This window comes from Merops nubicus, unplaced genomic scaffold, assembly GCF_000691845.1.
Source record: "Merops nubicus isolate BGI_N331 unplaced genomic scaffold, ASM69184v1 scaffold9771, whole genome shotgun sequence".
Taxonomy (NCBI): domain Eukaryota; kingdom Metazoa; phylum Chordata; class Aves; order Coraciiformes; family Meropidae; genus Merops; species Merops nubicus.
The window spans coordinates 40,809-64,275 of record NW_008587581.1 but is presented as its reverse complement, the minus strand read 5'-3'; the positions used below and the strand labels follow the sequence as shown (position 1 = coordinate 64,275).

At 38.5% G+C, this 23,467-nt stretch overlaps 1 protein-coding gene across 1 annotated transcript in view; it reads right to left on the bottom strand.

The window, feature by feature from the left end:
* Positions 1-5,009: 5,009 nt before the first annotated feature.
* Positions 5,010-23,467, bottom strand: part of LOC103781257 — a 46,423-nt gene continuing 27,965 nt past the window's right edge. The window contains exons 8-14 of the mRNA XM_008948967.1: positions 21,787-21,826; positions 20,731-20,782; positions 17,390-17,501; positions 12,157-12,240; positions 10,638-10,761; positions 6,026-6,116; positions 5,010-5,343 (exon numbers count right to left, since the gene is read on the bottom strand). Coding sequence (XP_008947215.1) covers positions 5,269-5,343; positions 6,026-6,116; positions 10,638-10,761; positions 12,157-12,240; positions 17,390-17,501; positions 20,731-20,782; positions 21,787-21,826 — 578 coding nt within the window. The 3' untranslated portion in view covers positions 5,010-5,268. The remainder of the gene's footprint in view (positions 5,344-6,025; positions 6,117-10,637; positions 10,762-12,156; positions 12,241-17,389; positions 17,502-20,730; positions 20,783-21,786; positions 21,827-23,467) is intronic.

Sequence of the window (23,467 nt, the reverse complement as noted above, 5' to 3'; positions counted from 1 at the left end):
CGGCCAAAGGCCTTCGTCCGCCCCGGGGAGCGCAGCGGAGGCGGCCCGGCGCCCCAGCTGCTTCGTTCACCTTACCTCCCCGACGGGACCTAAGGGGCTCCGGGCGCTCCTTCCCCGGAGCCTTTCCCTCCTCCCAAGAAAACAGGTCTCCGAGGGAGAGAGGGAAGTCACGTTTATAAATTAACTCGCCCGAAAAGTCCGCCGGCTAAGAAAGAGCGGGGGAAGGCGGAGAGGCATTCCCGTGCGTTTTGGGTCATGCTAATCCATTATGTAAATGGCGAAATCCTGGCAACAGAGCCCACAAAAGAGCAGCCCTGTCAAGTCAACAAAGCCGCGCCGTCTGAGGCTCGGAAGTTTCAGTAGCCGAGCAAATTCCCGCCCCCTCGGGGGCTGCGGGATGATGGATGGCACAGACATTCATCTTACCTGGAAGATGACAGGGCCCGGAGAGTGGCAGGGGGGGGGGCGGCTCGCTGCCATTGACTTCTGCTGGTGCCGCAGCCGCTCCTGCGCCAGCGCTCTCGCTCCAGTTTTCACCAGGTTCCGTGAGAAAGCCGGGGTGGGCACGGTGGAGGGGAGGTAGTGGTGAAGCAACGCCGGGCAAGCAGTAGTTTGAGTAAGTTAGAGCATCTTTCCCCAAACCAGGCTCTAAAGTTACCAACTTCCCTCATCTCTCCAGCTGCAGGTTGTGGATGCTTAGGCCAACCCCGCAACGTACACGCTGCCTAGCACAAAAAAAGGGAAGCAAGGAGCACTTGTGTGTAATGAAGGGCCTGCCGCCTCTCCACAGGTCAACTGTTTTGGGACAGCATGTTCTCTATTGCTTGGAGCAGAGAACAGCTTCCTGGAGAACTGAAGATTATCCTTAGCTTGCTTCATCTGCAAAGACGGAGGCCCACCATAACCCCATTTTGTCACAGGTAGCAGGCCGGAGCCCTAGCAGGTCCTACCAGAGTGATCAGCCATTTGGGATTTTCTCTGGAGAGTCTCAGCCAAGTTTTTATGCAACAGAGGCTTAGCCCTTACAAGCCCCCTTACTTCAAATCGCATCACTTACAAAAGAGAAAATACCTTACAGATGTGGCTTATGAAGCTGGTAGGAACCCTGTGGATTAGCTGCCTGCCACACAATTACACAATTAAGCCAGCATCTTTTCAAATCCAGATGTTTAAATATACTTGAAAGGTTTGAAGCTTTTGCTACTAGTAAATGAAAATGCGGGGAGGAGGGGTTACTTTTCTCATTTTTAACTAGTTTATTTTTAAGGGACAGGAGAAAAGATTAAAACCCTTCACTGTGATAAAGGGTCTCACCCATTTGGTGATGGTCACAGCAGCTGATCCAGATCTGGAGCATTGTGCCACAGGCAGAAGGTTATCAAAGACTCCACAGAAAGTCCTGGCACAGAAAGGTTCCTATCTGCCTCCTTCAAGGATAAGCACAGGTTCTGCACTGTGCTGCTGTCCCTGACACACCCCACACCCCCCTTCCCCAAAGCTGTCAAGATGCATCTGGATGGTCTTTGTTGAACTAGGTGTTCAAAATGCTTCAGTCTGAAGGAAGGTAGAGGAATTCAGCTGAGCTGCCTGGCAGAAACAGGTATTTCCCAATGGGATCTTTTACTTAGAGGCATCCTTTGTTTGCTTTCTTAATGCCAGTTAGCTTTAATCCCAAAATCACCAGGGTCCATTTCAAGTAAATCCAGAATGGAAACCAGGATGAAACAAAAGAAGAGGAATTGCCATGAAGAGGAAGCTTAAAGCCTTGATGCATGGGAGGGTTTCAAAGAAGTAAGGTGAGATGTGGTATTTCTGCAGTGTAATTTCCTCATACCTTAGGCACTACTGAGCCTCCTCTCTCCCTCCTTCCCAAACCACCCACTCGCTCTCAAGGCCTGGAGACCCCAACCCCAACAGAAGAAGCACAGAAGCCATTACACAGCAAACAGGACTGACTGAAACAGCTTCGCTCTTCCAGTCAGCAAGTGAAATCCACCCAGCCACCCCCCTGCAACTGCTGGGAGCACGGCTGTGTGCAAAGCACTTAATACATTATCAAAGGCATTTCTGAATGAAAACATTCAGATTCTTGAAAGACAACCTGCAACCCAACGTTTTCTGCTTTCAAACCTTAAGGGCTGCACTCTATTGCTTTCAAACTGCCATGATGCAAAACAAAATGTGAAAATTATACTTAGAATTATTTTTCCTCTGCTCCGAAGGGGAAAACCACCCCGTATTTTAGTGGAAAAACAGCAAACCTGAAAATATTTGTGCTTCCAACAGTCTGGCACATCCTTCATCTTCGGTCACTTTTGTATCATACATTTTGTACCTTTGATACACAAACTGCAGTGGGAAGCCACTTTGAAATATTAAATATAAAACAGCAGATATTGACAAAGTATTTGTATAGACTGTTCGTTGTTACAGAATAATTTAGTGATAAAATCCACAATTTGAGAGTTTGTTGAGGAGAGATGCAGTAAGAAAGCTGTGAGAAGTGAGAGAACACAGGTTTTGTTTTGTGGTGCAGAAGAGCTACAGCACAAAAACTTCCCAGGTAAAAGCTGTGAGCCAGTTTCCATTACACTGAAAATCATATATTAGATGGAACCTTATTTTATATACTAGGAATTACTTAACTCTGTCCTGCCCTCACAGCTAACACAGCAGAGAAAAAGCAGGAGAGAAAGGCAACTACTGGAAGGATGTGTTCTTGCCTACATGAGGAGGAACGCTGGTTTAACAAGCAAGCAAAATGCATTTAACTGACTGAATTTAGTGATGCTGACTGCAAACATGCTCACCTTCGAGTACAGTTTATGTTTTAACTAAATCTTTCTCAATTACTCAACCTCTACCATAGAAGAAGAAACAAATGCAGCTTTGACAAGCTTTCAGGTCAGCTGGGACTGCTGGAACAAGTACAGGTTCATGAATTCAAAACATGTTAAGGAGGTCAAGGAGAATAAAGTCTTTGGATAGGGATTTTTGGAGGCTCCAATTTGAGAGAAAAGTATCTGAAAAGCAGTGCTGCTTGGTTTAAGCTGGTGCACTGAAAGAAATAATAGACAGAAAACATGTTTGTGAAGGATGGTTTCAGAGCATCCAAAAGGGAGGATTCCAGAGATAAAAAAATACCACCATTGTGTTCCCATATCCAATCCATTTGAACACTGTACCACTTTTTTCAACAAATTATAGCTGTCATTGTAGAGCTGTAAATGAACAGCTCTCTAGAAAACAGTATCATTTACTTTTTCAGTTTTTGTATTTTACAAAGACTAGGGACAGAACACACAAAATCTGAAGGAAGAAGGGAACCGACAAGGCAATGCATGCAACGGCAGGCAAGTGAAACAACCCCAAAACAAAGAACCTTTGGACTAAGTATCACTCTCTTCCAGTAGAAGAATCACAAAAAACAACTATAACAAATTTACGCTTTATAAACGTTCATTTTTATTAAAAAGTTATTGCATACACATTTACAGAGTCACTTAGGCAGCATATTGAGTGAACTGCAAATATTTACTGTAGCCTTTGTATCCTTGTAGGTTTGCTACTGAAGTCAACTCCTTTTTTTATTTCCTCTCACTACCTTGGTCTGTTTTGCTAAACTAAGAGGCTTCCAAATTATTAAGAAGAATTTTCTAACAAACAATGACTGTAAACATAAAACCAGCATGCTGTTTTCCCTCTCAAGTTAAGCTGGATATTTTTCTGCAATGAAGCAATGATTCATTTTTTTTACAACTAGACTGAATCATGCTGTAAACACAGATAGTGCTTGTCATTTGTTAAGAGAGTAGTACGTTTAGATGAATAGAACATTCACTTATGGTACCTTCAACTCAGATGAACAAAGCCACAGAAAATGTTGGAACAATTAATTGTATAGTCCTCATTAGCAAACAAGAGGCTAGAAAATCAGTAACAGTGGGATTTACTAACAACTAACAGTTTTGGTAACAAACAATATTTTTTCATCATTTTATCTAATATTAGTAATGCTGCATTTTGCCAGCACTCATTGTTTAATACCGTGTCATCAAAATAAAGGAAAATATTAATTTCTGAATATAAAATGCCTGAACATGTAGAGTAATATTTCTAGGACTTCTGCAGAGGAAATGCAGACAGTTATTTGGCCTGATTTTCCACCTTGATATTCTCTCAGAAAGTATGATATGGATCTTTAAACTTCTGCTTAATCATGTGAAGAAGTTTAGGAGCACCCTAGTCTGAAGATGGTAGTCATATTGTGGAGGGAGGGAGGGAGACGGGGAGGTGATAACTGGGAGTCAGGAGAGATGGAGCACACTGCATTCAAGATGATATTCCTTCACAGCAGGAGACAGACCTTTCTGCAGGAAGGCCAATGCAAATGACAGACAAATGAACTTAATACAGGCAGGAGACTGCTGTGCAAAATGAAGAGTTAACAGCTCTGAAGCAAAATGAGGTATCCATCCACCCCGGGCCCCCCTTCCTCCCTGCCAGGATGGCACTATCAGGAGAGAGCGAGCAGGCAGACTAGCTCACAGCACTCTCCCTGCCTCACCTTCAGCTTTATTCCTATACCAAGATCTGCCATGTGCTACGAGTCAGTGCTTTTAACCAGGGGATTAATTAGTAAGAGCTTTTGAGGAGTGTAATAATAAAGCCTGTCATTAAGCGGACAAAGTGCTGAAGTTGGGTGGATCCCCACCAAAGGTCAGCATTTACTACCATCGCTCATGTAACAGTTAACGATTATTACTTCTGCTGATTGCCTGCCCGGGAGGGAGAGCTGCCGGTGGGCAGGGCGGTGCTGGCTGCACGGCCTCGCCCCACCCACAGCACAAACGCCCCTCACAGGGGACCGACCGCATCGTGCCACCTCACTGCCTCCTGCCCGGCCATCTCCCTCTCCTCCTCTCAGACTTTATTTGGAAAGCTCCATCTTGGAACAAAGATCATCTTGTCTCATATTTAAAGGTTATGTTGCAATTTGATTAATTCTATTTTACAGGAAATAAATTAATTCTTCATCCAATGTGTTATCTAGACAGGAAGTGTTATCAGTCACAGACAAAGCTATTAGCCTGGTATTACTCAAAACATCTGCTAATCTGTGCCATACAGCTAAGCCTCTGAGAGATAACTGTCACTAATTTCTACTCTCTGACTTTAAAAAAAAAAAAAATCACTCAAGAAGCCAGTTCTTGTTTATAACATGTTTTTATACCACTCAGTGTTAAAAGCATATGTATCAAACACCTGTTACTCTATCAGTGACTTTAAATCAGGAACATTTTTAATTTGGAAATCCAACAGCATCTGTCCAAGTGCTTTGCCCTGTAAGAAGAAAAACAAACAAAAAAACCAAAACCAAAATAAACCAACATCTCATTTTACTATCTAAATATACCACCATTTTAAATTTAGTTTTTAATAATAGTTTAACAGGGTATTTTTCCTATAATCAGTGTAAGAATTCAGTATGTTTTGTAGGTCTGATAAGTTATCTCTACATATATATAAATCCTGAGTGAGTTTTATCAAGCCTTGGATTGTAGGCTATTCAAAGTTCTATCTACCTTTTCCATTTGTTTGGCTTTTTCACCTGTGAATCGGTATAATTAAATAAATAAAACTATACAGTTGAGTTTTGAAGCATCTAAACCTGAACAGACTGAAGAGCTTCTTCAATTTATTTGGTATCTAGTGCTAAAACAAATTTATTTTGGGTTGAATTCTGCTATCCAATTCATGCATCTTATTTTGTGCTATCCAATTCATGCATCATTATTCACATAATGCTGTCAACACAAAAGAACTACCCAGCTATTTTTCTCTTTAAGATTTATATTAATTTTCAGTATATTAAGTAGATAATATGTATTAAAAGGAAATTAAAAGGAACTAAATAGTCAAATCTAAGAGCTTACAGTTCCAGCCCAAAAGCTGGTTACAAAGAAACAGTGCAATAAACAGTTATAAGAGATAACTACATTAAAATCAACATTTTGATACGTGCCTGAGGGTCACTTCTTAGAGATGCTATGCCACCACCACCAAGGGAATTCTTGAGAACAAAATTTAATCCATGGATCCCTGGCAACTCGTATCTGCAAAATAAAATCTACACATAATTTCTCAGGAAATTTGTACGAAACGCACAGAACATCAAGCAAGAAACAGTGTGCAAAAATTTCATGCTTCTGATGGCATCCCACTGCTGAGTCAAGCCTAAAAGTTAACTGTTAACTGTTCTTGTTCCTTCCTCTTAGACCAAATCCACACACTTTTAATAGTTTTAAAGTAGGACCATAAAGTAATTATTCTCCTCTTACTCAGCTTCAAAACTCATTCATTTCTAATGTGGTTTCTTTTCTACATTTTTTTTTTTCCTCCTAAGAGTTAAACCCCATACAGAAAACTCTGTAGACAAGAGCTGCAAGATCCAGTATGAACTCAGAGAATACACTTGGCAGGGGAAGTATTCTGAATAATTCCTGGTTCTGATATTGAAAAATACAATAGCTTAATTCCTGGAGCTCACTTTTGCTAACAAAGGCCACCAGTTAATTGGGAAGGCTTCCTCTTTATTGCTGAGAAATAGCTGAGTCACTAGATCAAACTCTTATGACAAACCACAGATAATTTTATAAGAAAAGATGAATAGAACTAATTTCAATGCTTTCTTGGAGCTATGTAGTTCATTCAGATAAAAATTTGTTTTAGTGTGACAGACCTGTTTTTCTGTTCCATTGACACTGTAAGCATTTTTCCATCCTTACTTTTGACTGTTACAGTTCCAATTTGGAAACTTTTGTAGAAGTTTGGCAAATGGCTCTGTGGTTTCCTAACCAAGTTGTTTCAAATTCCATAAATAGGTCTACAGCATGTTTCCATATGTCTCTCCTTGCACAGTTTTTCAGTGTTTTGCCATCTTCATTGTATTCTTCTTGTTTTTCTTTGGTTTTTCTTTTCTTCAGTATTTTCTTTGTCTAAGGATTCAATAGCTTTCCTTTTTCTCCATGGGAAAGGATTTAATCAGAACATCAGCAAGACATGAGGAATAATGGAGAAAAACGACACCCAATTCTCACTCTGTCTCCAGATGTTCGACTGCTGCAATTTAACTCACACTTCTTCTAACATCGCCTATTTTTCTTCAGTCACCTATTTGATCATCATCTGCTTTGGACATATTCTTCAAACCTGTCCTCTGAAATAGATGGAATTTTCTTGCTGTGCTCTCGTACTGCCCATTTTGTCACTCAGGTTTACCTTTTTTAGCTCCTTTTTAGCACTGTGAACATTACGACTGTTGCTGCTATCCAAAGCTCTGTATGCCCTTGCATCTTGGGCACATGGCCCAAACCTTTCAGGGAAGGAGAGGATTCTGCTGAGCAGCCTGGCAAACACTTCAGTCCTTGTTACACTCTTGTGAGCAGCACTCACGGAGTGTCTGCACCTGTCTCCCTCCTGCCACTGTTCCTTCTGACTCTCTCATTACACCACGCTCTACTTCAGTATTAACATCATTAATTGTTATTAAGAAGAAAACTGGTGTTACCATTCTGTTGACCTTCCTTGAAAACTAGTTGCCAAGCAACATTGTCATGCTTAAAGGAAAAATCAGTTGGGAAGGCAGGAAAGTTCAATTAATTTAACAATGATCTACTAGACAACAGGAATATGAGGAATAAGGCAATTTCTACAGTAAGTCATCTACATAATTTGCTAAATTCAATAGCATAATCAAATAAATAGCAGGATCAGAGGACCCCACAAAACTAAACTACTCAACTAAAAAACTCAATACAAATTACCAATAACCACATACCATGAGAGCTAGAGGTCTACCAAAACACTACACTGAACTTTACTCTGAAAAACTGACAAAGACGTCTTGGCAGAGCTCTCCCACAAGAACTAGACTGATGGAATATGTATTCCAGAAGCTAATACCTCAGCTCTCAAATGAAGTTGCATGAAAACCAATCATTTAAACAAGGATAAAAATTGAAGACTGTACAAAAGCAGAAGCAAATGACAAGAAGAGTGGAAGAATTTCGTTTGCCTTTCTGCAGTAATTCTGGGAGAGGGAGTATGTTAACACAAACAACAGATCTTAATTTGGAACATTACAGAATGGCACATTCACTTCAAGTACTTTGAGGCAATATTTACAGTGAGATACTATAGCTAAAGCTAGGATTACAAAATAATACACAAAGGTCAGCATTTTCAATATTTTAACACCTGTTTGAAGCATCTGAGCACCCAAAATATTTTCAAACGAAAAAATACACTCCCAAAATAAAAAAAAAACACTATAACCATCTAATAGTCTTAAGCAACACCACCACATTAACCAAAATGTTGGCATCCGTTTATCCAGCATAATTAAACAATTTAAGTTTAATTAACTGAGATCTAAAGGAAAAAAAGTATTACCTAATTGTACAATTCAATCAAAAGTTTTAAGAGCTGCTTTTCAAAAGCACAGAAAACAAATAAAACCTTCAAAGAATACTGAGTCTGTGACAGAAACCAGTAAAACCAGGAAAATTCACTGTTGTAGCTGAACTCCTATGCTTATGCACAATGGGGTGCCTGCTTAACTACTTCCTTTGAAGTGTTGTCTGTACGTATTCAAAGAAGTCAGATTTCCCAGTGAATTTCCTGTTGAAATGCATGGAAATAATAATGGCTCAAAAATCATTTAAAAAGAAAGGAAAGGAAAATCCTATCAAGGAAAAGATGGTATTCCTCTTCCCATCAGAGAAAAGCAGGAACTGAGTCCATAGGCTTGAAGAGGCACATACTGAAGTATTTTTTTCCTGCCATAGTACAAAAAAGAAAACTAGAAGCATTAGTATCCACATTTCTTGTTCTTCAGCTCTTAAAAGCTATCCTATAAAAATAAATCAGCTGTCATGCCTGTATTTCTGACCATCAGGATACTCTCAAAACTTAAAGAAGATAACCATATTTCAGAAGATGAAACCAGCAAATTCTCATAGGATAATTTTACTATCTTTCTTAAATGACTGACCTAAGACCACTGACTGAAAAGTTTAACACATATCTTAAAATATGATCAGATTTGTTAAGAATGTACTCTACATAGGGGAGGACAAAGTCACATAGGTTTGGAGTTTTGGGGCATGGGGGGGTGTGAAAGACCATCTTTCATTACCATGTTACCTGAAAATCTGGAAGTTTGAGTTTTCAGCATTCTCTACCAAAATAATCCCACCTTTTCTCTATTTAGCACACCTATTTCATAGCTTTAATGAAAAAATTAAAAGCAACTGGCTGTCAATCTATTCTGTAGTGAGGCAGAGCCATGGCTGGTATGTTTAAGGTAGCAAAACTAATATTTTTTTTTTAACCACTCACAAATTAAATAAAGGAAATGAAGGAAAATGAAAGATAGAATGAGTTTTTATGACAGTAAAAACTAAAAAACAAACAAGTAATTTAAAAAGAAACTATACAATCTGAAGCACATGAGCATAATCCTTATAATCCTAAATATTACCACAGAAGGATTTATTCTTTTTCCCCAAGTAGTTTTTCAGTTCACTCACAGAGCTCCATTATCACATCATTAAAGGAAGCCAAACCCAGGAACAGATAATCTAATTAATCAAAATAAATTGGTTTCATCCAGACACAGCAAATTTCAACTTTTATTTATGAACATAAACAGCATTAAGAAACAATAATGAATCAATTTCTAGAAATATCATTAGGTTGCCTGACATTTTTTATTTCTTACCTTCTTTGTTCTGTTTCCCAGGAAATTTGATTACATTTCTTGGTATCACAATTTATTAGATACATAGATTTGTTAGCACTCACAAAACAGTGGGTGAGATCTGCACTGAGCTGCTTATGAAGACAAAGAACAGCACTTACAACTCAAAGACTGGGGGTTAAAATAACACAAAGCTCTCTCCGAGCTTTGAGCTGCACCTTTCTGACTCAAGCTTTTTGAACAAGCAAAATGACACTTAAGTTTACCCATTACCCATGGAAATATATAGTGATTTGGGCAGAATCTCCATATTTACAGAGTAATTGACTTGGTATCAAAACAGGTTTTAGAAGACTGAATGTTTTGTAAGGTAGGTTTGGGCTCCAGTCTATACTGGCTGTATGAATGTCTTCCAAGTAGCCTTTTAGAGATTTTAAATTCCCAGTTCTGCAGAAGCTGTGGGGCTTGGCAAGCTTCAATTGCTAAGGCTCCTGCAGTCTCCAAGTGCTTCAAAACCAATAGAAAGATACATTTCTCAAAGGCCATTAGAAGTTATTTCTATCTTGTAGAGACATTCTGTATGGGAACAAATCAAAGAAATAGCCCCAACAGTAATATGTTACTTCTGCAAATTTAAATGCCTTCACTAAACAGATTCACTGACTTTGTCCAGATTTGGGACAGGCCCAAGTTCATGCTCTTCTTCGATGACTATTGCTCAAGTTATTTAAAAAGGCACAGAAAAAAATACATTAAAAATACTGAAGACAACACACACAGGTTTGCAATATTTATGTTAATATACTTTAAAATAACTTCTGATAGCATGACGTATCTACCATACAGCTGTGGACTCGTGTAGCAAGCTACTCACCTTGTTACTAGTTCTTCTTCAGGTTTTTCTTGCTCTAAAAGATGTTTGAAGTAATTCTCCAAGGCTTGAGCTGTCAAAGTTTTCTTTAGGTATGGATAGTAGAGGGGATGCCGTGCTATCACACCTGTTAGGTATAACTGGGGTTAGCTCGAATAGGAGCTGCTAAAATCAATTTGCATTTATCCTTTCAAAACTGGTTTGAGATCCTCCTCTTAACTTAAACTGTACACATGGATCCTCTTATGAGCTAGAAAACAATAAAAAAACCAGTCTGACAGCTTTCCCTGTGTCAGTAGAGAGATATTGTGGGGCATAACATGAAAGAATGCGCCCAGAATAAGTGATGCATTAACAGACTACTTCTGGCTGCAAGTAGTCCCTGCCACTGAGAGACACCTAACAACAACGACATCACAACAAACAACCCACAGGCAGCTCTCTTCCCCTGAACAGTCTGCAAAACTTAGACAAGCAATGGCAATTAACTGTAACAAGGCATGATCAGTGACCGAAGGTTTGGTCCTTGCCCCACTGATGTAATTGTGGTTTCTCACGCTTACATTTTTATTGCTGTAAATATGCTTTCATAAGCTCCAGATAACTTTATGCTGAAGCTGAATTTCCACTGCAGTAGCAGGTATGCAGATTTATGTCAAAGGGATCTTTTTATCTGTGGACTTCAAAAGCTGAATGAATCTTAGAGGTCAAGTTTGTTGTTGTTGTTGTTCCTTAATAACATGGCAGTGCCTTTGTGTCTGAGGAAGTTTATTAGCTCTGCATCATCGTGATTCTGCAATGCTACATTGCAACAGGGCTCAACCACGGGGCGGGGGGAATTAAATAAATAAACATTCCTCCATTCCTAAACCCAAAAAAATCTCAAACAAGTACAAGAAAACTATAATCCTAAATAGACATGAACAAAATTCGTCAGTTTTAGCATGACAGCTGATAGCAAATCAAGTCCCAAACGCACCTTTAATTCATACTGAGCTTTGAACACCACACGCTCTCATCTTCCAACAAGTAAGAGAGCCAATTGTTGCATGCAGAAGTAAGGAATAGAAGGAATTATTAAACAATGCAAGAAGTAGCACAATCAATGTAAAGAGACTGCACACTGAAATACACTGTTTGGATTAACAATATCATAAAAACTTTTACTTATATGCAAGAGCAACTTCAGTATTTCCTAACACTGTTGATGTTTTAGCCATATACATCCTACAAAATTCACACATGGAAATATTATACATGGTCAGAGAACCAAGAGATTACATTATGTGACACATCCACGTGCAGGGGTAGCAACTAATGTGTAAAGGAAACCTTAAAAAAACATTTCTTAACTCTGGGGAGCTTCACTTCATCCTTACTTTTTTGTTTCAGCACAGAGACAAAGAGGAAAAAAAAAAACAGGTGACGTGAGCGATGTCTAAAAAATTGGGAAGAGGACTTAATACGTAATTAATATGTGAAAATTTTGCATCACTTCAGAAAACAAGAAAAAGAAAAATACCAATGTTTGCAGAGTTGCCTTTGTCTCCACTTCTGGTATAGGCAAGATCTTCTAAGCGATAAGTATGTGGTCCACTTGGCAGATCTACACAATACAAAACCGAATATATTTTAATGATAGCCACAAATAATAGTACAGTTTGAAGAAGTAACGGCCATTTTAAGAGTATACTCTTACATTTTAAGAGTATACATTGCTTGTAGTATTCCTGAAAACATTTCCAAAGCTTTTGTCCCACAGGAACATCTCAGGGAACATGAAGTGAGGCCGAAGGCCAAAATTAAGAAATTGATTCCTCCCCCTCCTCCATTTCCCAAATCCCTTTTACCTTTTTTTTACAGCCAAATACTGTGGCAGACATTCCCTCTTCCACCACATTTAAATATGAAAATTCATCTTGGTTTTAGCAATGTGGTATCTCTGAAGGAGGCAGAGCAGCTACATACCATTTTTTGTCTAGATGACAACTTTTTCCCCCATAACACACAGATTTCCCTGCTTCCAGTGCAGGTGGAAAATACACAGAGTTGCTACTGTCCTGCTAATTCTGTTTATTCTGTGAATGTCTGTAGAAAACACTGACAATTTAAAATTCCTTTTCAAGATAACACGTGTGTCCCACTTTCATATGCACAGTTCGAAGTTATTTATTCAACTGCATAGAAGAAAAGCAAGATTACTTTTTCAAATTACTGATTTAGTAAATAGTATTATATAAGAAAAGGTTGTAAATGGTCATAAATGCATGCTCTGTAGGAAGCCAACCTTAATCTTTTAACTTGCCAATGTCTCGAGTGCTGGACTTTCAAGCCTTTAGGAACATAAAGATTGTTGTGCTTCATTGAACAAAGTTCAATACAAAAGTATTAATTTTATCCATTTACGTATCAAAAAAAGCAAACCCACTCTTGCCCAAATCCAGAAGTTCAGTCCTGTGGAATTTTCTTGTCAGAAATTCAGAGTCTGTACATGAGGTTTAATGGTTAGAGGTTGCACAGCACAGACTTCTTGAATTGTTGCTTACTAAGAGTAGGAGGCTGTTACCATCTAGTTTTTGTTCCCCAAAGTGAGAGAAGCAGCACTCACTCATTTTGCCACCGAGTCTCCATTCTCTGCTGATGGCAGCTAAGGCTGACACCTGACGCACAGGTTGCAGCCCAGCTGTCAGGCAGTGGGAATGCAGTAACGTCCAGGCAGTGTGCCTTCTGAACCAGCTTCCCTACAGCCACACCAGCTCTCCCGGCACCCCTGGCTTGTCAGTCCCAGCATCTCTCTGACAGACTCATCTACACTCCTGACTTGAACTAGATTTCTCCCCCCTCAGCTACCCTCTCTCTCCTCTGTCCCCTTCCTGTCCCCTTCTCTCATCCTTCTGCAGGCAAGTGGCAGCTCTCCCCCTCTCTGCTGCCTGGACACCAGCAGGGGGACACGCAGTGTGGAAAGCGACAGCCTTCCTGCTTGCCCTTCTGTCACAGCTGCTGCTGCTACAGGGAGCAACCAATGTCCAAAATTATAGTTTTAAAGTGTTTTTTTTAGAACACCAAACAATTCAGCTCTATGCATATTTTTGTCACAGAAAATTTCAGTCTAACGTGTTAAAAGCTGTCAGATGTAAAGGAGTTGAAGAGAGTGTCTTGCAAATTGATAATGTAGGTCAAGCGTCATGTTGCATGACACAGTGCAATTTGAAAATGCATCAGTTTATGTTTTCTGTATTGTTATTGCTTCTGCTGAGGATATCAAACTTCTGTGCTAGTTTTGCTTTTCATTTTAGAGCATCAAAGATCCAATACTGTATGTTATGCACTAAATGCTGGTGAATGGCAGACTGTATTAAAAAGTGTAACTGTAACAATCTAAATTCACCTGCAAGATACAAATGAATGCTTAGATTATACTTTAAAAAAAATTACTCTGTGGTCGGTTCAGTTATGATTTAAAATGCACCTACTGTTAAGGCATGGGTAGATACATACTCCATGAACTCTATGAGATGATCAGGTAAACCCAGCCAAACCAGTAAGCCCTACCCAAATCATTACCTTCAACTCCTTCCTGTCCACACAATTGCTGACTCCTCTGTCATGAGCCAGGTCAATCTAAAGAGCTTTAACAAAGCTCAGTAAGAAAGAAACTACATCCACATCCTACTGGCAGCAGTTTCCATTGTCCCTATCAGAAAGTGAGGCTGCAAATCTGTGGCAGTGGCAGCTGGACAGATCCCACAAGTTCATTTGGGTATGGGACGGAAGATACTGTGGATGACAAAAATGTCTCACTACAACATCATGCAGAATTTGTATAGTGTATCTAGTTTACATTACTTATTTGGTTGAAACAGATCGGGCAACACTTACAGGAGTACTTTTGATGGCACATCTGAGTGGCAGTAACAGGGAAAACAGTAAGAAACAACTGAGGGCTCACTACAGCAACCTCTTCTACTGAATCAGGAGGAGAACATCTACCCACAGCCCAACTAAGAATGTATAAGTGTTAAACTGCTTTAACTAAGACCTAGTTTTATAAACCATCATGTTGCTGTCAAAAGCTGAAAGAGTAATTACAGTTTTGTCTGGCACAACAGTTCTTCACTGGTACTAAGTAATGGTAATGTGAAATGTGAAACAGTGAAAGCATACAATTGAAGAGTTAACACAGAAGGTTTGTTTTGAGCTTGATGCTCAGTCTTTTCTGTGCTCACTTCTATGAAAACTGCAAGCAGAAGTGCCATGAAACTTGGCAGAAAAATAAAAAAGAATGTATTTATTTAATTAGGAAATGTTATGTTTGATTAAATAATTAAATTGAGAGAATCTGAAAAAGTCCAGCTAAAGCTTATTGTTCATTTTGGACATGACTACCATACTTCATACACCCTAGAAATCACATTATTTTTTAATAACTTCATTCAATACAGAATTCAAGAAAAAAAATGTAGTGCTTCTTCAGAGGCTGAAGTATGACAAAGTTTAAATTGTATAAGCTGTAGAAGTCTTTTATCCATCAGACATTTTACACAGACAGTCTTTGACAGTCTCCCTTTAAACAAAACCAGTTCAAGACAGTGTTCTAGTGTTCTCATTTATTATTACCCTAACTGATTTATCTTTTATGATCTGTTTATCAGGAAATTGTTTTCATTTAATAAACATCTTAAATAAATCTACTAAAGAATTCCCTTCCGAGCTGGGGCAAATGGTAAATTCAAATTCCACCCTCCCAGAACCACATCTAGCAGCATTTTTGAGATCCATTTTCACATATTTCTCTTATCTATTCAAAGACAACTAACAGTCCCTTAAACTTTAGATAACCATGAAACTAAGAAAAATACTTCCCTCCTTACTAAATGCTGACAGAAAATGTTTTAGCAGAAGTCACTCCTTTTACAGTCAAACCCATCTGTCTATTTCTCTTCCACGCTCTCCATGGATTAAGGCACAGAAGTAGGTAAGCATTTAGTCACATACAGAAAACGTTTCTATATACAACTAAGGGCAAAAGTTTATAGATCCTTCTCAGGGGAAACGACTAGAGGAGCTCTGCTGTCCCTCAAAAAGTGAGGTTCCATCTGAATAAAGACTGAAGAATTCAGTAGTTAAATATCAGGCACCTCTAAGTTTTCTCAAATGGTAAGAGGGCAATGGGGAGTCTAACAGATTTTTGTTTTTCCAATATTGTAGTCCCCTCGGAAAAAAAAAAAAAAAGATACTGGGACCTTTGCCAACCCCTTTATTAAATAGAACAATGACCTCCTATTCCTTAACTCGTGCAGTTTGATGATGCAAATCCCCCACTGCTCTCCTGAGAACTCCTAGGTATCAGAGAGCCTCTGGTGTGACATTAGATTTGCCACAGACCTAAGAGCTGGAAACATACTTAAGAGTTTAACTTCTTTCTACACTACACGTAAATCTTCACATTGAAGAGATGTTTCAATAGCCAGTGAACATGAACTGATGCATGGCAATCAGGCACCCAGTATCCTTTCCAATGGCAATAAAAACACAGTCATGTAGAGAAATTCTGAAATACGAGACAGAACATTCCCTACTAACCTATAATTAGTTGCTACACTATTCTACTACCAGTTTTAAGGAATACTACTCACCTGTATCTGGAATCCAGGATAAATCTTAACATGCTAGTGCTTTCACAGCATTAGTCTTTTGAGTATACATAGACTTAAATCCCTGAATTACTCTTTCAGCATTAGTATTATTTTTAGAATACTACCTAAAGTAGTCTTTAGGTACAGTCACCTGATTTAGATTTGAAAATATCTACCCAAAGCTCTGAATCCATTCTCTCGTTTTTCTGGGAGCTGGAATAAGGTAATAAGATTCTGTTTGGACCTGAAGAGAATTATACTATATGTTAAGAAATACTGTACATTGTTCTGCAATTATGAAGAATATAAAAATTTTCAAGCATCTAGTGCTTTGGATAATCCAGAATCTAGTACCTAGCTTAAGTGAAGAACTCTGAACACTTCCTTCCCACTGCAGACATCCTGACCTGTTCCATTTGGCTCCCTGGTTTGCCCTTCTCAAGTTTCTTCTTTTCTTTCTGCAGAAAATTTTGTTAAGACAAGTTTAACAGCAACACAGCAATTATCATGCTGGATCATTACCCTAGTGTGTTTTCTTTAGAAGTCACCAGTTCCAGGCTGATCCTATTCTTGTTCATTTTTTGAAGGCTGCTGTATGGAATAGGGCCAAATTTTAATTATCTAAATACTAAGCATTTTGTAAGTCCATCCTCCATTCTGAACACAACTATTTTGATGTAAGGTAAACCCAACTATTTCCAGGATTAACTGAGTAAGACTGCAGTATACTTCAGAATTATGTTTTGATTTCAACTGAAGACAGATGAACAGTGCCTTATGTCAAAGGCTCAGGTCTTTTGAATACCAATTTATTTGCATAGTTGCTGTAGTCTCAAATACATTTTATACTGTGTGATGCTAACCTCCTCCCTTCCAAGAAAAGCAGATTAAGTGTTGCAATGGACCTAAAAATACACAGTATAAGGAGAAAAAACGTATTTCACAGACAAAATCTAGCACAGTTTTCCAGGACAAAAATAGCACATGAAACATTCACAAATGTGGACCTAAAAATACACAGTATAAGGAGGTAAAACGTATTTCACAGACAAAATCTAGGACAGTTTTCCAGGACAAAAACAGCACATGAAACATTCACAAATAAAAAGATGAACATACCTTTCAATTCACTGCTGATCTTAGGTGCATCAAATGTAACAGTCTCATCTGATGTAAACGTGAGATCCTCCTCAAATGTCTCAACATGTTGCCCATTTAAGAATAGGTTGATCTGGAAAAGAATACCCATTTTCAAACCATCAAATTAGAAAACCAGTGTGGCTAAATAAAGCATATTTGTCATTTAGTATTTATCTGGCACATTTTCAATAACTGCTTTACAGAAAAGGTTCTTTTGCTCCCTTTTAAAGTCACAATAATAAAAATTATCCATTATAAACATAAAAAAATATTTGCATATGGACAAAAAAAAAAAAAATCAAAGAAGCACTCTGTCCAGTTGGAAGACAAATCTCACTCTCTCCATCTCCTTCTCTATATAGCAGCACTACTTGGACTTCTGTGTCATAATTCTTGAAAGTTGGATCCCAAAACTTGAAAGCTTCCAGCTATGATAGAACCACCTTTTCTTCTTAATGTCACTGTCCATATTAATGACAAACTTCTCTTCAGATCCTATATTCAACAAAATTTTGTCATAGCAACTTACAAAAAATAAACTGATACTGGGTATTTTGGGTTTATGTTGAGATCAAAATATGAAATAAAAGATGCTGCACTGCTCATCTTGCATGATGACCTCCCTCTACGTCCCCCACCCAACCCCTACCCTCCTGAAAAGAAGTCTGAAAAAAATACATAGTCACATGTACCATTTCATTAGCTGATTGGGCTATTCACTTCAGATGTAAGGAAAGGTTTCTCTGGTTAAATCACATACCATAATTGTGTGAAAAAACTAACTGCATCCACTTCATTTGTATTGGAGGACTCACAGTACTCAATATTCAGACATGCAATCAGGTTATACTGCCACAATAAAACAATATATACCAAATTAGCTGCAGCAATTATCAGTGCTCAGTTGCCAGCAAATGCATGGTAATTCTACTCAGCCCTCTTTCTTAAGGTTGCTCTTGGAGAATAACTAATAGTGAACAAAGGCCTTCAACGCTTATGCAGGACAAAGATTAAAAAAAAAATATATTTCAGAAAAGCTGATCCTGCCTTCAGTAAGTTTGCTGGAATTTTTCTCCCTAGGGAAAAGTTTCAGGTTACTTTTTAGACATGAAAAAGGACATATGGAAAATAACTACAGTCTGTGCTGTAAAACCACTGGTGATCTATGATAAAACTGGGACAATTGCATAAGAGCAGTGGCAACAAACAATGAGATATTGAATCCAAATTGACACCCAGAAAGTGTATCAAACAAAACAAAAGAACCCACTGTGGCAATGTTAACACATCTGAAAATCTGCTTACAGAGTTTTTTTGAGTTTAGATCAAATGCCAAACTAGAGCAACTAAACTCTTTGTAACCGAACTTCCAATCTAGAAAAGGAGTTAATTCATACCTTCCTTACTCTGTAATCTCTAGCTAGGCCACTGTTGTTAATACGTGGCTAAAACTTTGAATCAAGGGCTTGGAATCATACCACACTTTTACATAACCTTTAATATTACTGCAGTACAACAGTGATAAGTCACATGGCACTTTGTTAACAGCATATCAGTGCATTCATTAGATGAGTTACACAGAGCAAGGACCTTGATTTTCTGTATTGTAAAGAGTAGATGAGACACTACTTTCTTTCCCTGCTAACTTAGGTTACCATTTAAACTCAACAGCATTTTACCAAGTCTGGAACACAGTGATAATTAGTAAGTTTACATTTAATTTAATGAACAAAACAGTGGTAGGCTGAACTTCCATAAAGATATTTCACGTTAAATTTTGCGGAGACAAGCCATGCATATAAAGCAAATTTTAAGTGACAATAAATACTTGAACTTCTTTAAACGACAAGATGGGGTTTTTTAAGTACTTTTCCACTATGTACAGTTTATAAACTTAGTTTTAATAACTAAATAGCATGCCCTCTGTAAAATTTAAATTATTTCCCACTAATGCAGTGTATTACAAGAAAAATGTAACATCTGGCCTTATTTGTGCTAAGAACTGTATGCATGTTAAAAAATGGAAATTAAACAGTCCTTTCTTGAGATGCTTACAACATTAAATTTTGGTGGCTGATAATGGTTTTACAAAGTTGGGGTTTTAATTACTAGTTTGTTCAACTTCCACTCCCTCTTCGCCTTTTCACTTGCCTCCTGTGCTCCCAAGGCTTCCCTTCACCACCCTAAGCAGAAGTCTGTCACACCACCTGTGGTCACACACCAACATTCTGACTTTCTTGATGGTGAATGCCTGAGGAAGCACTTAGTGAGTGAGAAGCATCATTATTAGGATGCCTTGGCATGACACACATGCAATAGCTAAAGGTCTTAGAAAAAGAGGGCGTACATGCAGTGTTGTCTGCCATCTCCAAGTAACAAATGAAGTATCTGATGCATTCAGCAAAGCAGAGACCAACATCTATAAACACACACATTTTATCTTTTCAGTAAAACCAGTTTCTTTATCTTGAAGACTTCAATCTAGACAGAGGTACATGTGTAACGGAAAACAAGCAGGGCTTTAGCTCAACATTTCACCATACACTGGTAAGCTTTAGCTTACATTTCACCTTACTAATTTCTCACCTAGGACTGCCTCGTCACCTACACTGTAACTTCTCAGGCTGAAAGAAACCATTGCTAGGAGCCAAACAGGGCCACAGAGGCAGATCACATTCACAGGCTCCTCCATGATACCTGTCACAGTGGCACCACAGGCTTTCACAATTTTAGGTTTTGCAGTACGGGCAAAAGCAGAAATTACTAGTTCAATTTTTATAGCCGGGGTATTTGGAAAGAAAAAGCTCAACTCTCTGTTAAGGCAACACCTGTGCAAATCAGAGGAAATTCACTGATTTTAATAATTATTTCCAGTAGTATATACAAAACGTAAGACATCCCAAAAAGTCAGAAGATGTGTCCAGGTTCACAAGATTAATGTTCAACTCTCTGAACACCCAAATGCCTTCTCTTTACAGATGGGCCATCCATTAACTTTCAAAAAATTTATAATTTTTACAAATGCTCTTTGAAAATGCAGTAAAAAGAAGTCCAACCTACAATTTTAGGAACCTGAAAAGAGAAGTTCAGTTTCGATGCAAGACATTTCAAAATTCAAATCCATTAAAATACAATGGTGGTGAATTCAATTGTTGTAAAACGTCTGTGTGAATAACATTAGTGTCTGGGAAAATATTTTTTATTAAAAGTTCCCAAGATACTTTGCAGTTTTAGGGCTCAAAGTCACTGAAAAATGCCAGAGTCAGCAGAATTTTTTTCATTACTTCAAAGAGAACACAGCAGGCTTTGAGCAGTCTTACCTGAACATTACTTTTGGGGTAATAGAAGAAAAACGGCTTCAAAACTGGAGACCTAGACACACAAAACAACAAGCATAAATGCATTTATTCAGAAATTAATGAAAAATGTCAGATCTTACATCCTGAGACTATTCATACACCAGACAAAGGCCTAAGCAATTAAATTTAGCCATGATTAACAATGGTTTTCCAAGCAACTCTGGAAAGCCTGAGAAGTATAAAAATTCCTTAAGCTTCATTATTAAGAAGTAAGATTCTTTAAAAAAAAAATAAATAAAAAATTAGAGGAGGAGTAGCCAAAATACTGAAAATATTTTCTTGACAAAGGATGCACTTCATGATATTGAAGTCTATTCCACTGTCATCAGCCCCACATTGATACCTACGCTAGTTACACAGAACTACTGGAAATATATCTACAGTTTCCTCCCCCACATGCAAGACAGACATATCAAAGTATTTGCTTAGGGACAGGAAAGTTTTAAGTGCTCACAAGAAAAAGTTTGGAAATATGAGCATATAGATTGTCCAGATCTAGAAAAATACTGAGTCAAATAAGAATTTTTTTTTAATATATTTTTTTTAATATACTAAACATTATTCTGTTCAGCTTGCTCACGTAATGGGTTCACGATAACATTCTCTGGGATGTTCTGGGACATTTGACCTCACATTTCTTCATGCTCTGGTACAGACATAAATTTTCTGTGCCCATTAGGAGACAGGTACAAGAGAAATTTGGCCCAGAAATCTGCATGTATCAACACAAGCTTGAGCTACTGTCCTGCCATAATGTCACATTTAAAGTTCTCCCTGCAGCTCATTAAGCAAAGACATTATGAGCTCATCAGAGACTTACGTAACTATATCCAATGAAGAATTTTACTATTTGCATGCATATTTTGTAGCACTCACTATTATCTTATCAGTTATTAAGAATAGTATGCAACAGAAGGACTTTATTTGGTTCTGCAGTTGCTCTTTCAAACTTGTAACAGCCAGTAGTAGGAACTCTACCATCACATATTATAAGTTAATGTTCAGGAGTAAACTTACACTCTGGGGCGCCCTCCAACGATTCCAGTGAGGCCGGGTGCTGGAAGTGGAAATTAAATTCACCAAAGAACTGTTAAAGCCATCATTAAAACACTAGAGATTGTAGCTTACTGTGGCTTGAATTGACCTATAATGCACATTTACACAATACTGGGAAGTATCTAGCAAGTTACAAGTGTTCTCATAAATTAATATCAACTAAGATATAGACATAGAAATAAAAGTGTATAAAACAGTTAAAAAGGCAAAATGTAAAAGGTACTGTAACATCTAAAAAAAAAAAAATTTCTTTCAAAACATGTAAAAGTAGAAAATAAATTTTTTAAATTGTTTTTTCTTCTGAATATTCTGTGTACCAATTCCAATCAGGCAACACATTTGATAGAAAGAACTTAGCTTTGTGGGTTTTGTTACTGTTATTTACTTTTAAAGAGAGCAAAGAAACAATTCTGACCTGAACCAGGGTTTGTTTTAGTATTTGTTCAATACGACTTCGCTTATCAGATTTACTGTTTCAGACTGAAACATTGACCTTGGAGTCCCACTGGACAAGTTAACCACGGGACAGTAATGTGTTCTTGTCACCAAGAAAGCCAATGGGGTCCTGGGGTGCATTAGGAAGAGTGTGACCAGCAGGTCAAGGGAGATTCTCCTCGCCCCCTACCCTGCCCTGGTGAGGTCACATGTGGAACACCATGTCTAGTTCTGGGCTCCCCAGTTCAAGGGAGACAGGGAACTACTGGAAAAAGTCCAACAGAGGGCTACAAAGATGATGAGGGGACTGGAACATCTCTCATACAAGCAAAGACTGAGAGACCTGGGCCTGTTGAGCCTGGAAAAGAGAAGACTAAGGGGGGATTACCAATGCTTGTAAATACTTAAAGGCTGGCTGTCTAGAGGATGGAGCCTGTCCCTTTTTAGCAGTGTCCAGCAATAGGACAAGAGGTATCAAGCACAAACTAGAACACAGGAAGTTCCACCTAAACATAAGGGAAAATTTATTCACTGTGAGTGCAACAGAGCACTGGAACAGGCTGCCCAGAGAGGCTGTGGAGTCTCCTTCTCTGGAGACTTTCAAAACTCGCTTGGATGTGTTCCTGTGCAACCTGACCTAGGTGAGCCTGCTTTGGCCAGGCACTTGGACTAGATGGTCTCCAGAGGTCCCTTCCAACCCCCACCATTCTGTGATTCTGTGAGACAGCAGCATAGATAGCAGAACACAGCATAGATTAGTCTTGCCATAGTTACTGGAAGCAAGTGATTTCCCTGAAACAGCAGTTAACAAGGTGCTTTCAAAAAGCTTTTGAAGAGAGATGCTGTTACATAATCCTTACCTTGATCACACCTCTCTATAATCAGACACATTTGGAATCAACAAAACTAAAATTCAGTGCACATCTGAATGACTGATTCAGAGATGGTAATTACAGTAACCAACCTAAAGTTACCGAAGAGGTCTTTTGCCTAAGGCTAGTCCACAATAACTCTGCTAGCTTGGCCAGTGTGCTGGTACAATACTTGCACATTGTAGGTAATTCACAAGGTAAACAGACTTCATTGACTGCATTTTTAGCCAGAGGCTGAAAAAACAAATCAGCCAAACAACCTCAAAGCACAGCAACCTTCAAAAGGTGCTACAGTTAAGAACAATTGGAAGGGATCAGGAGTGTTATTAACAACT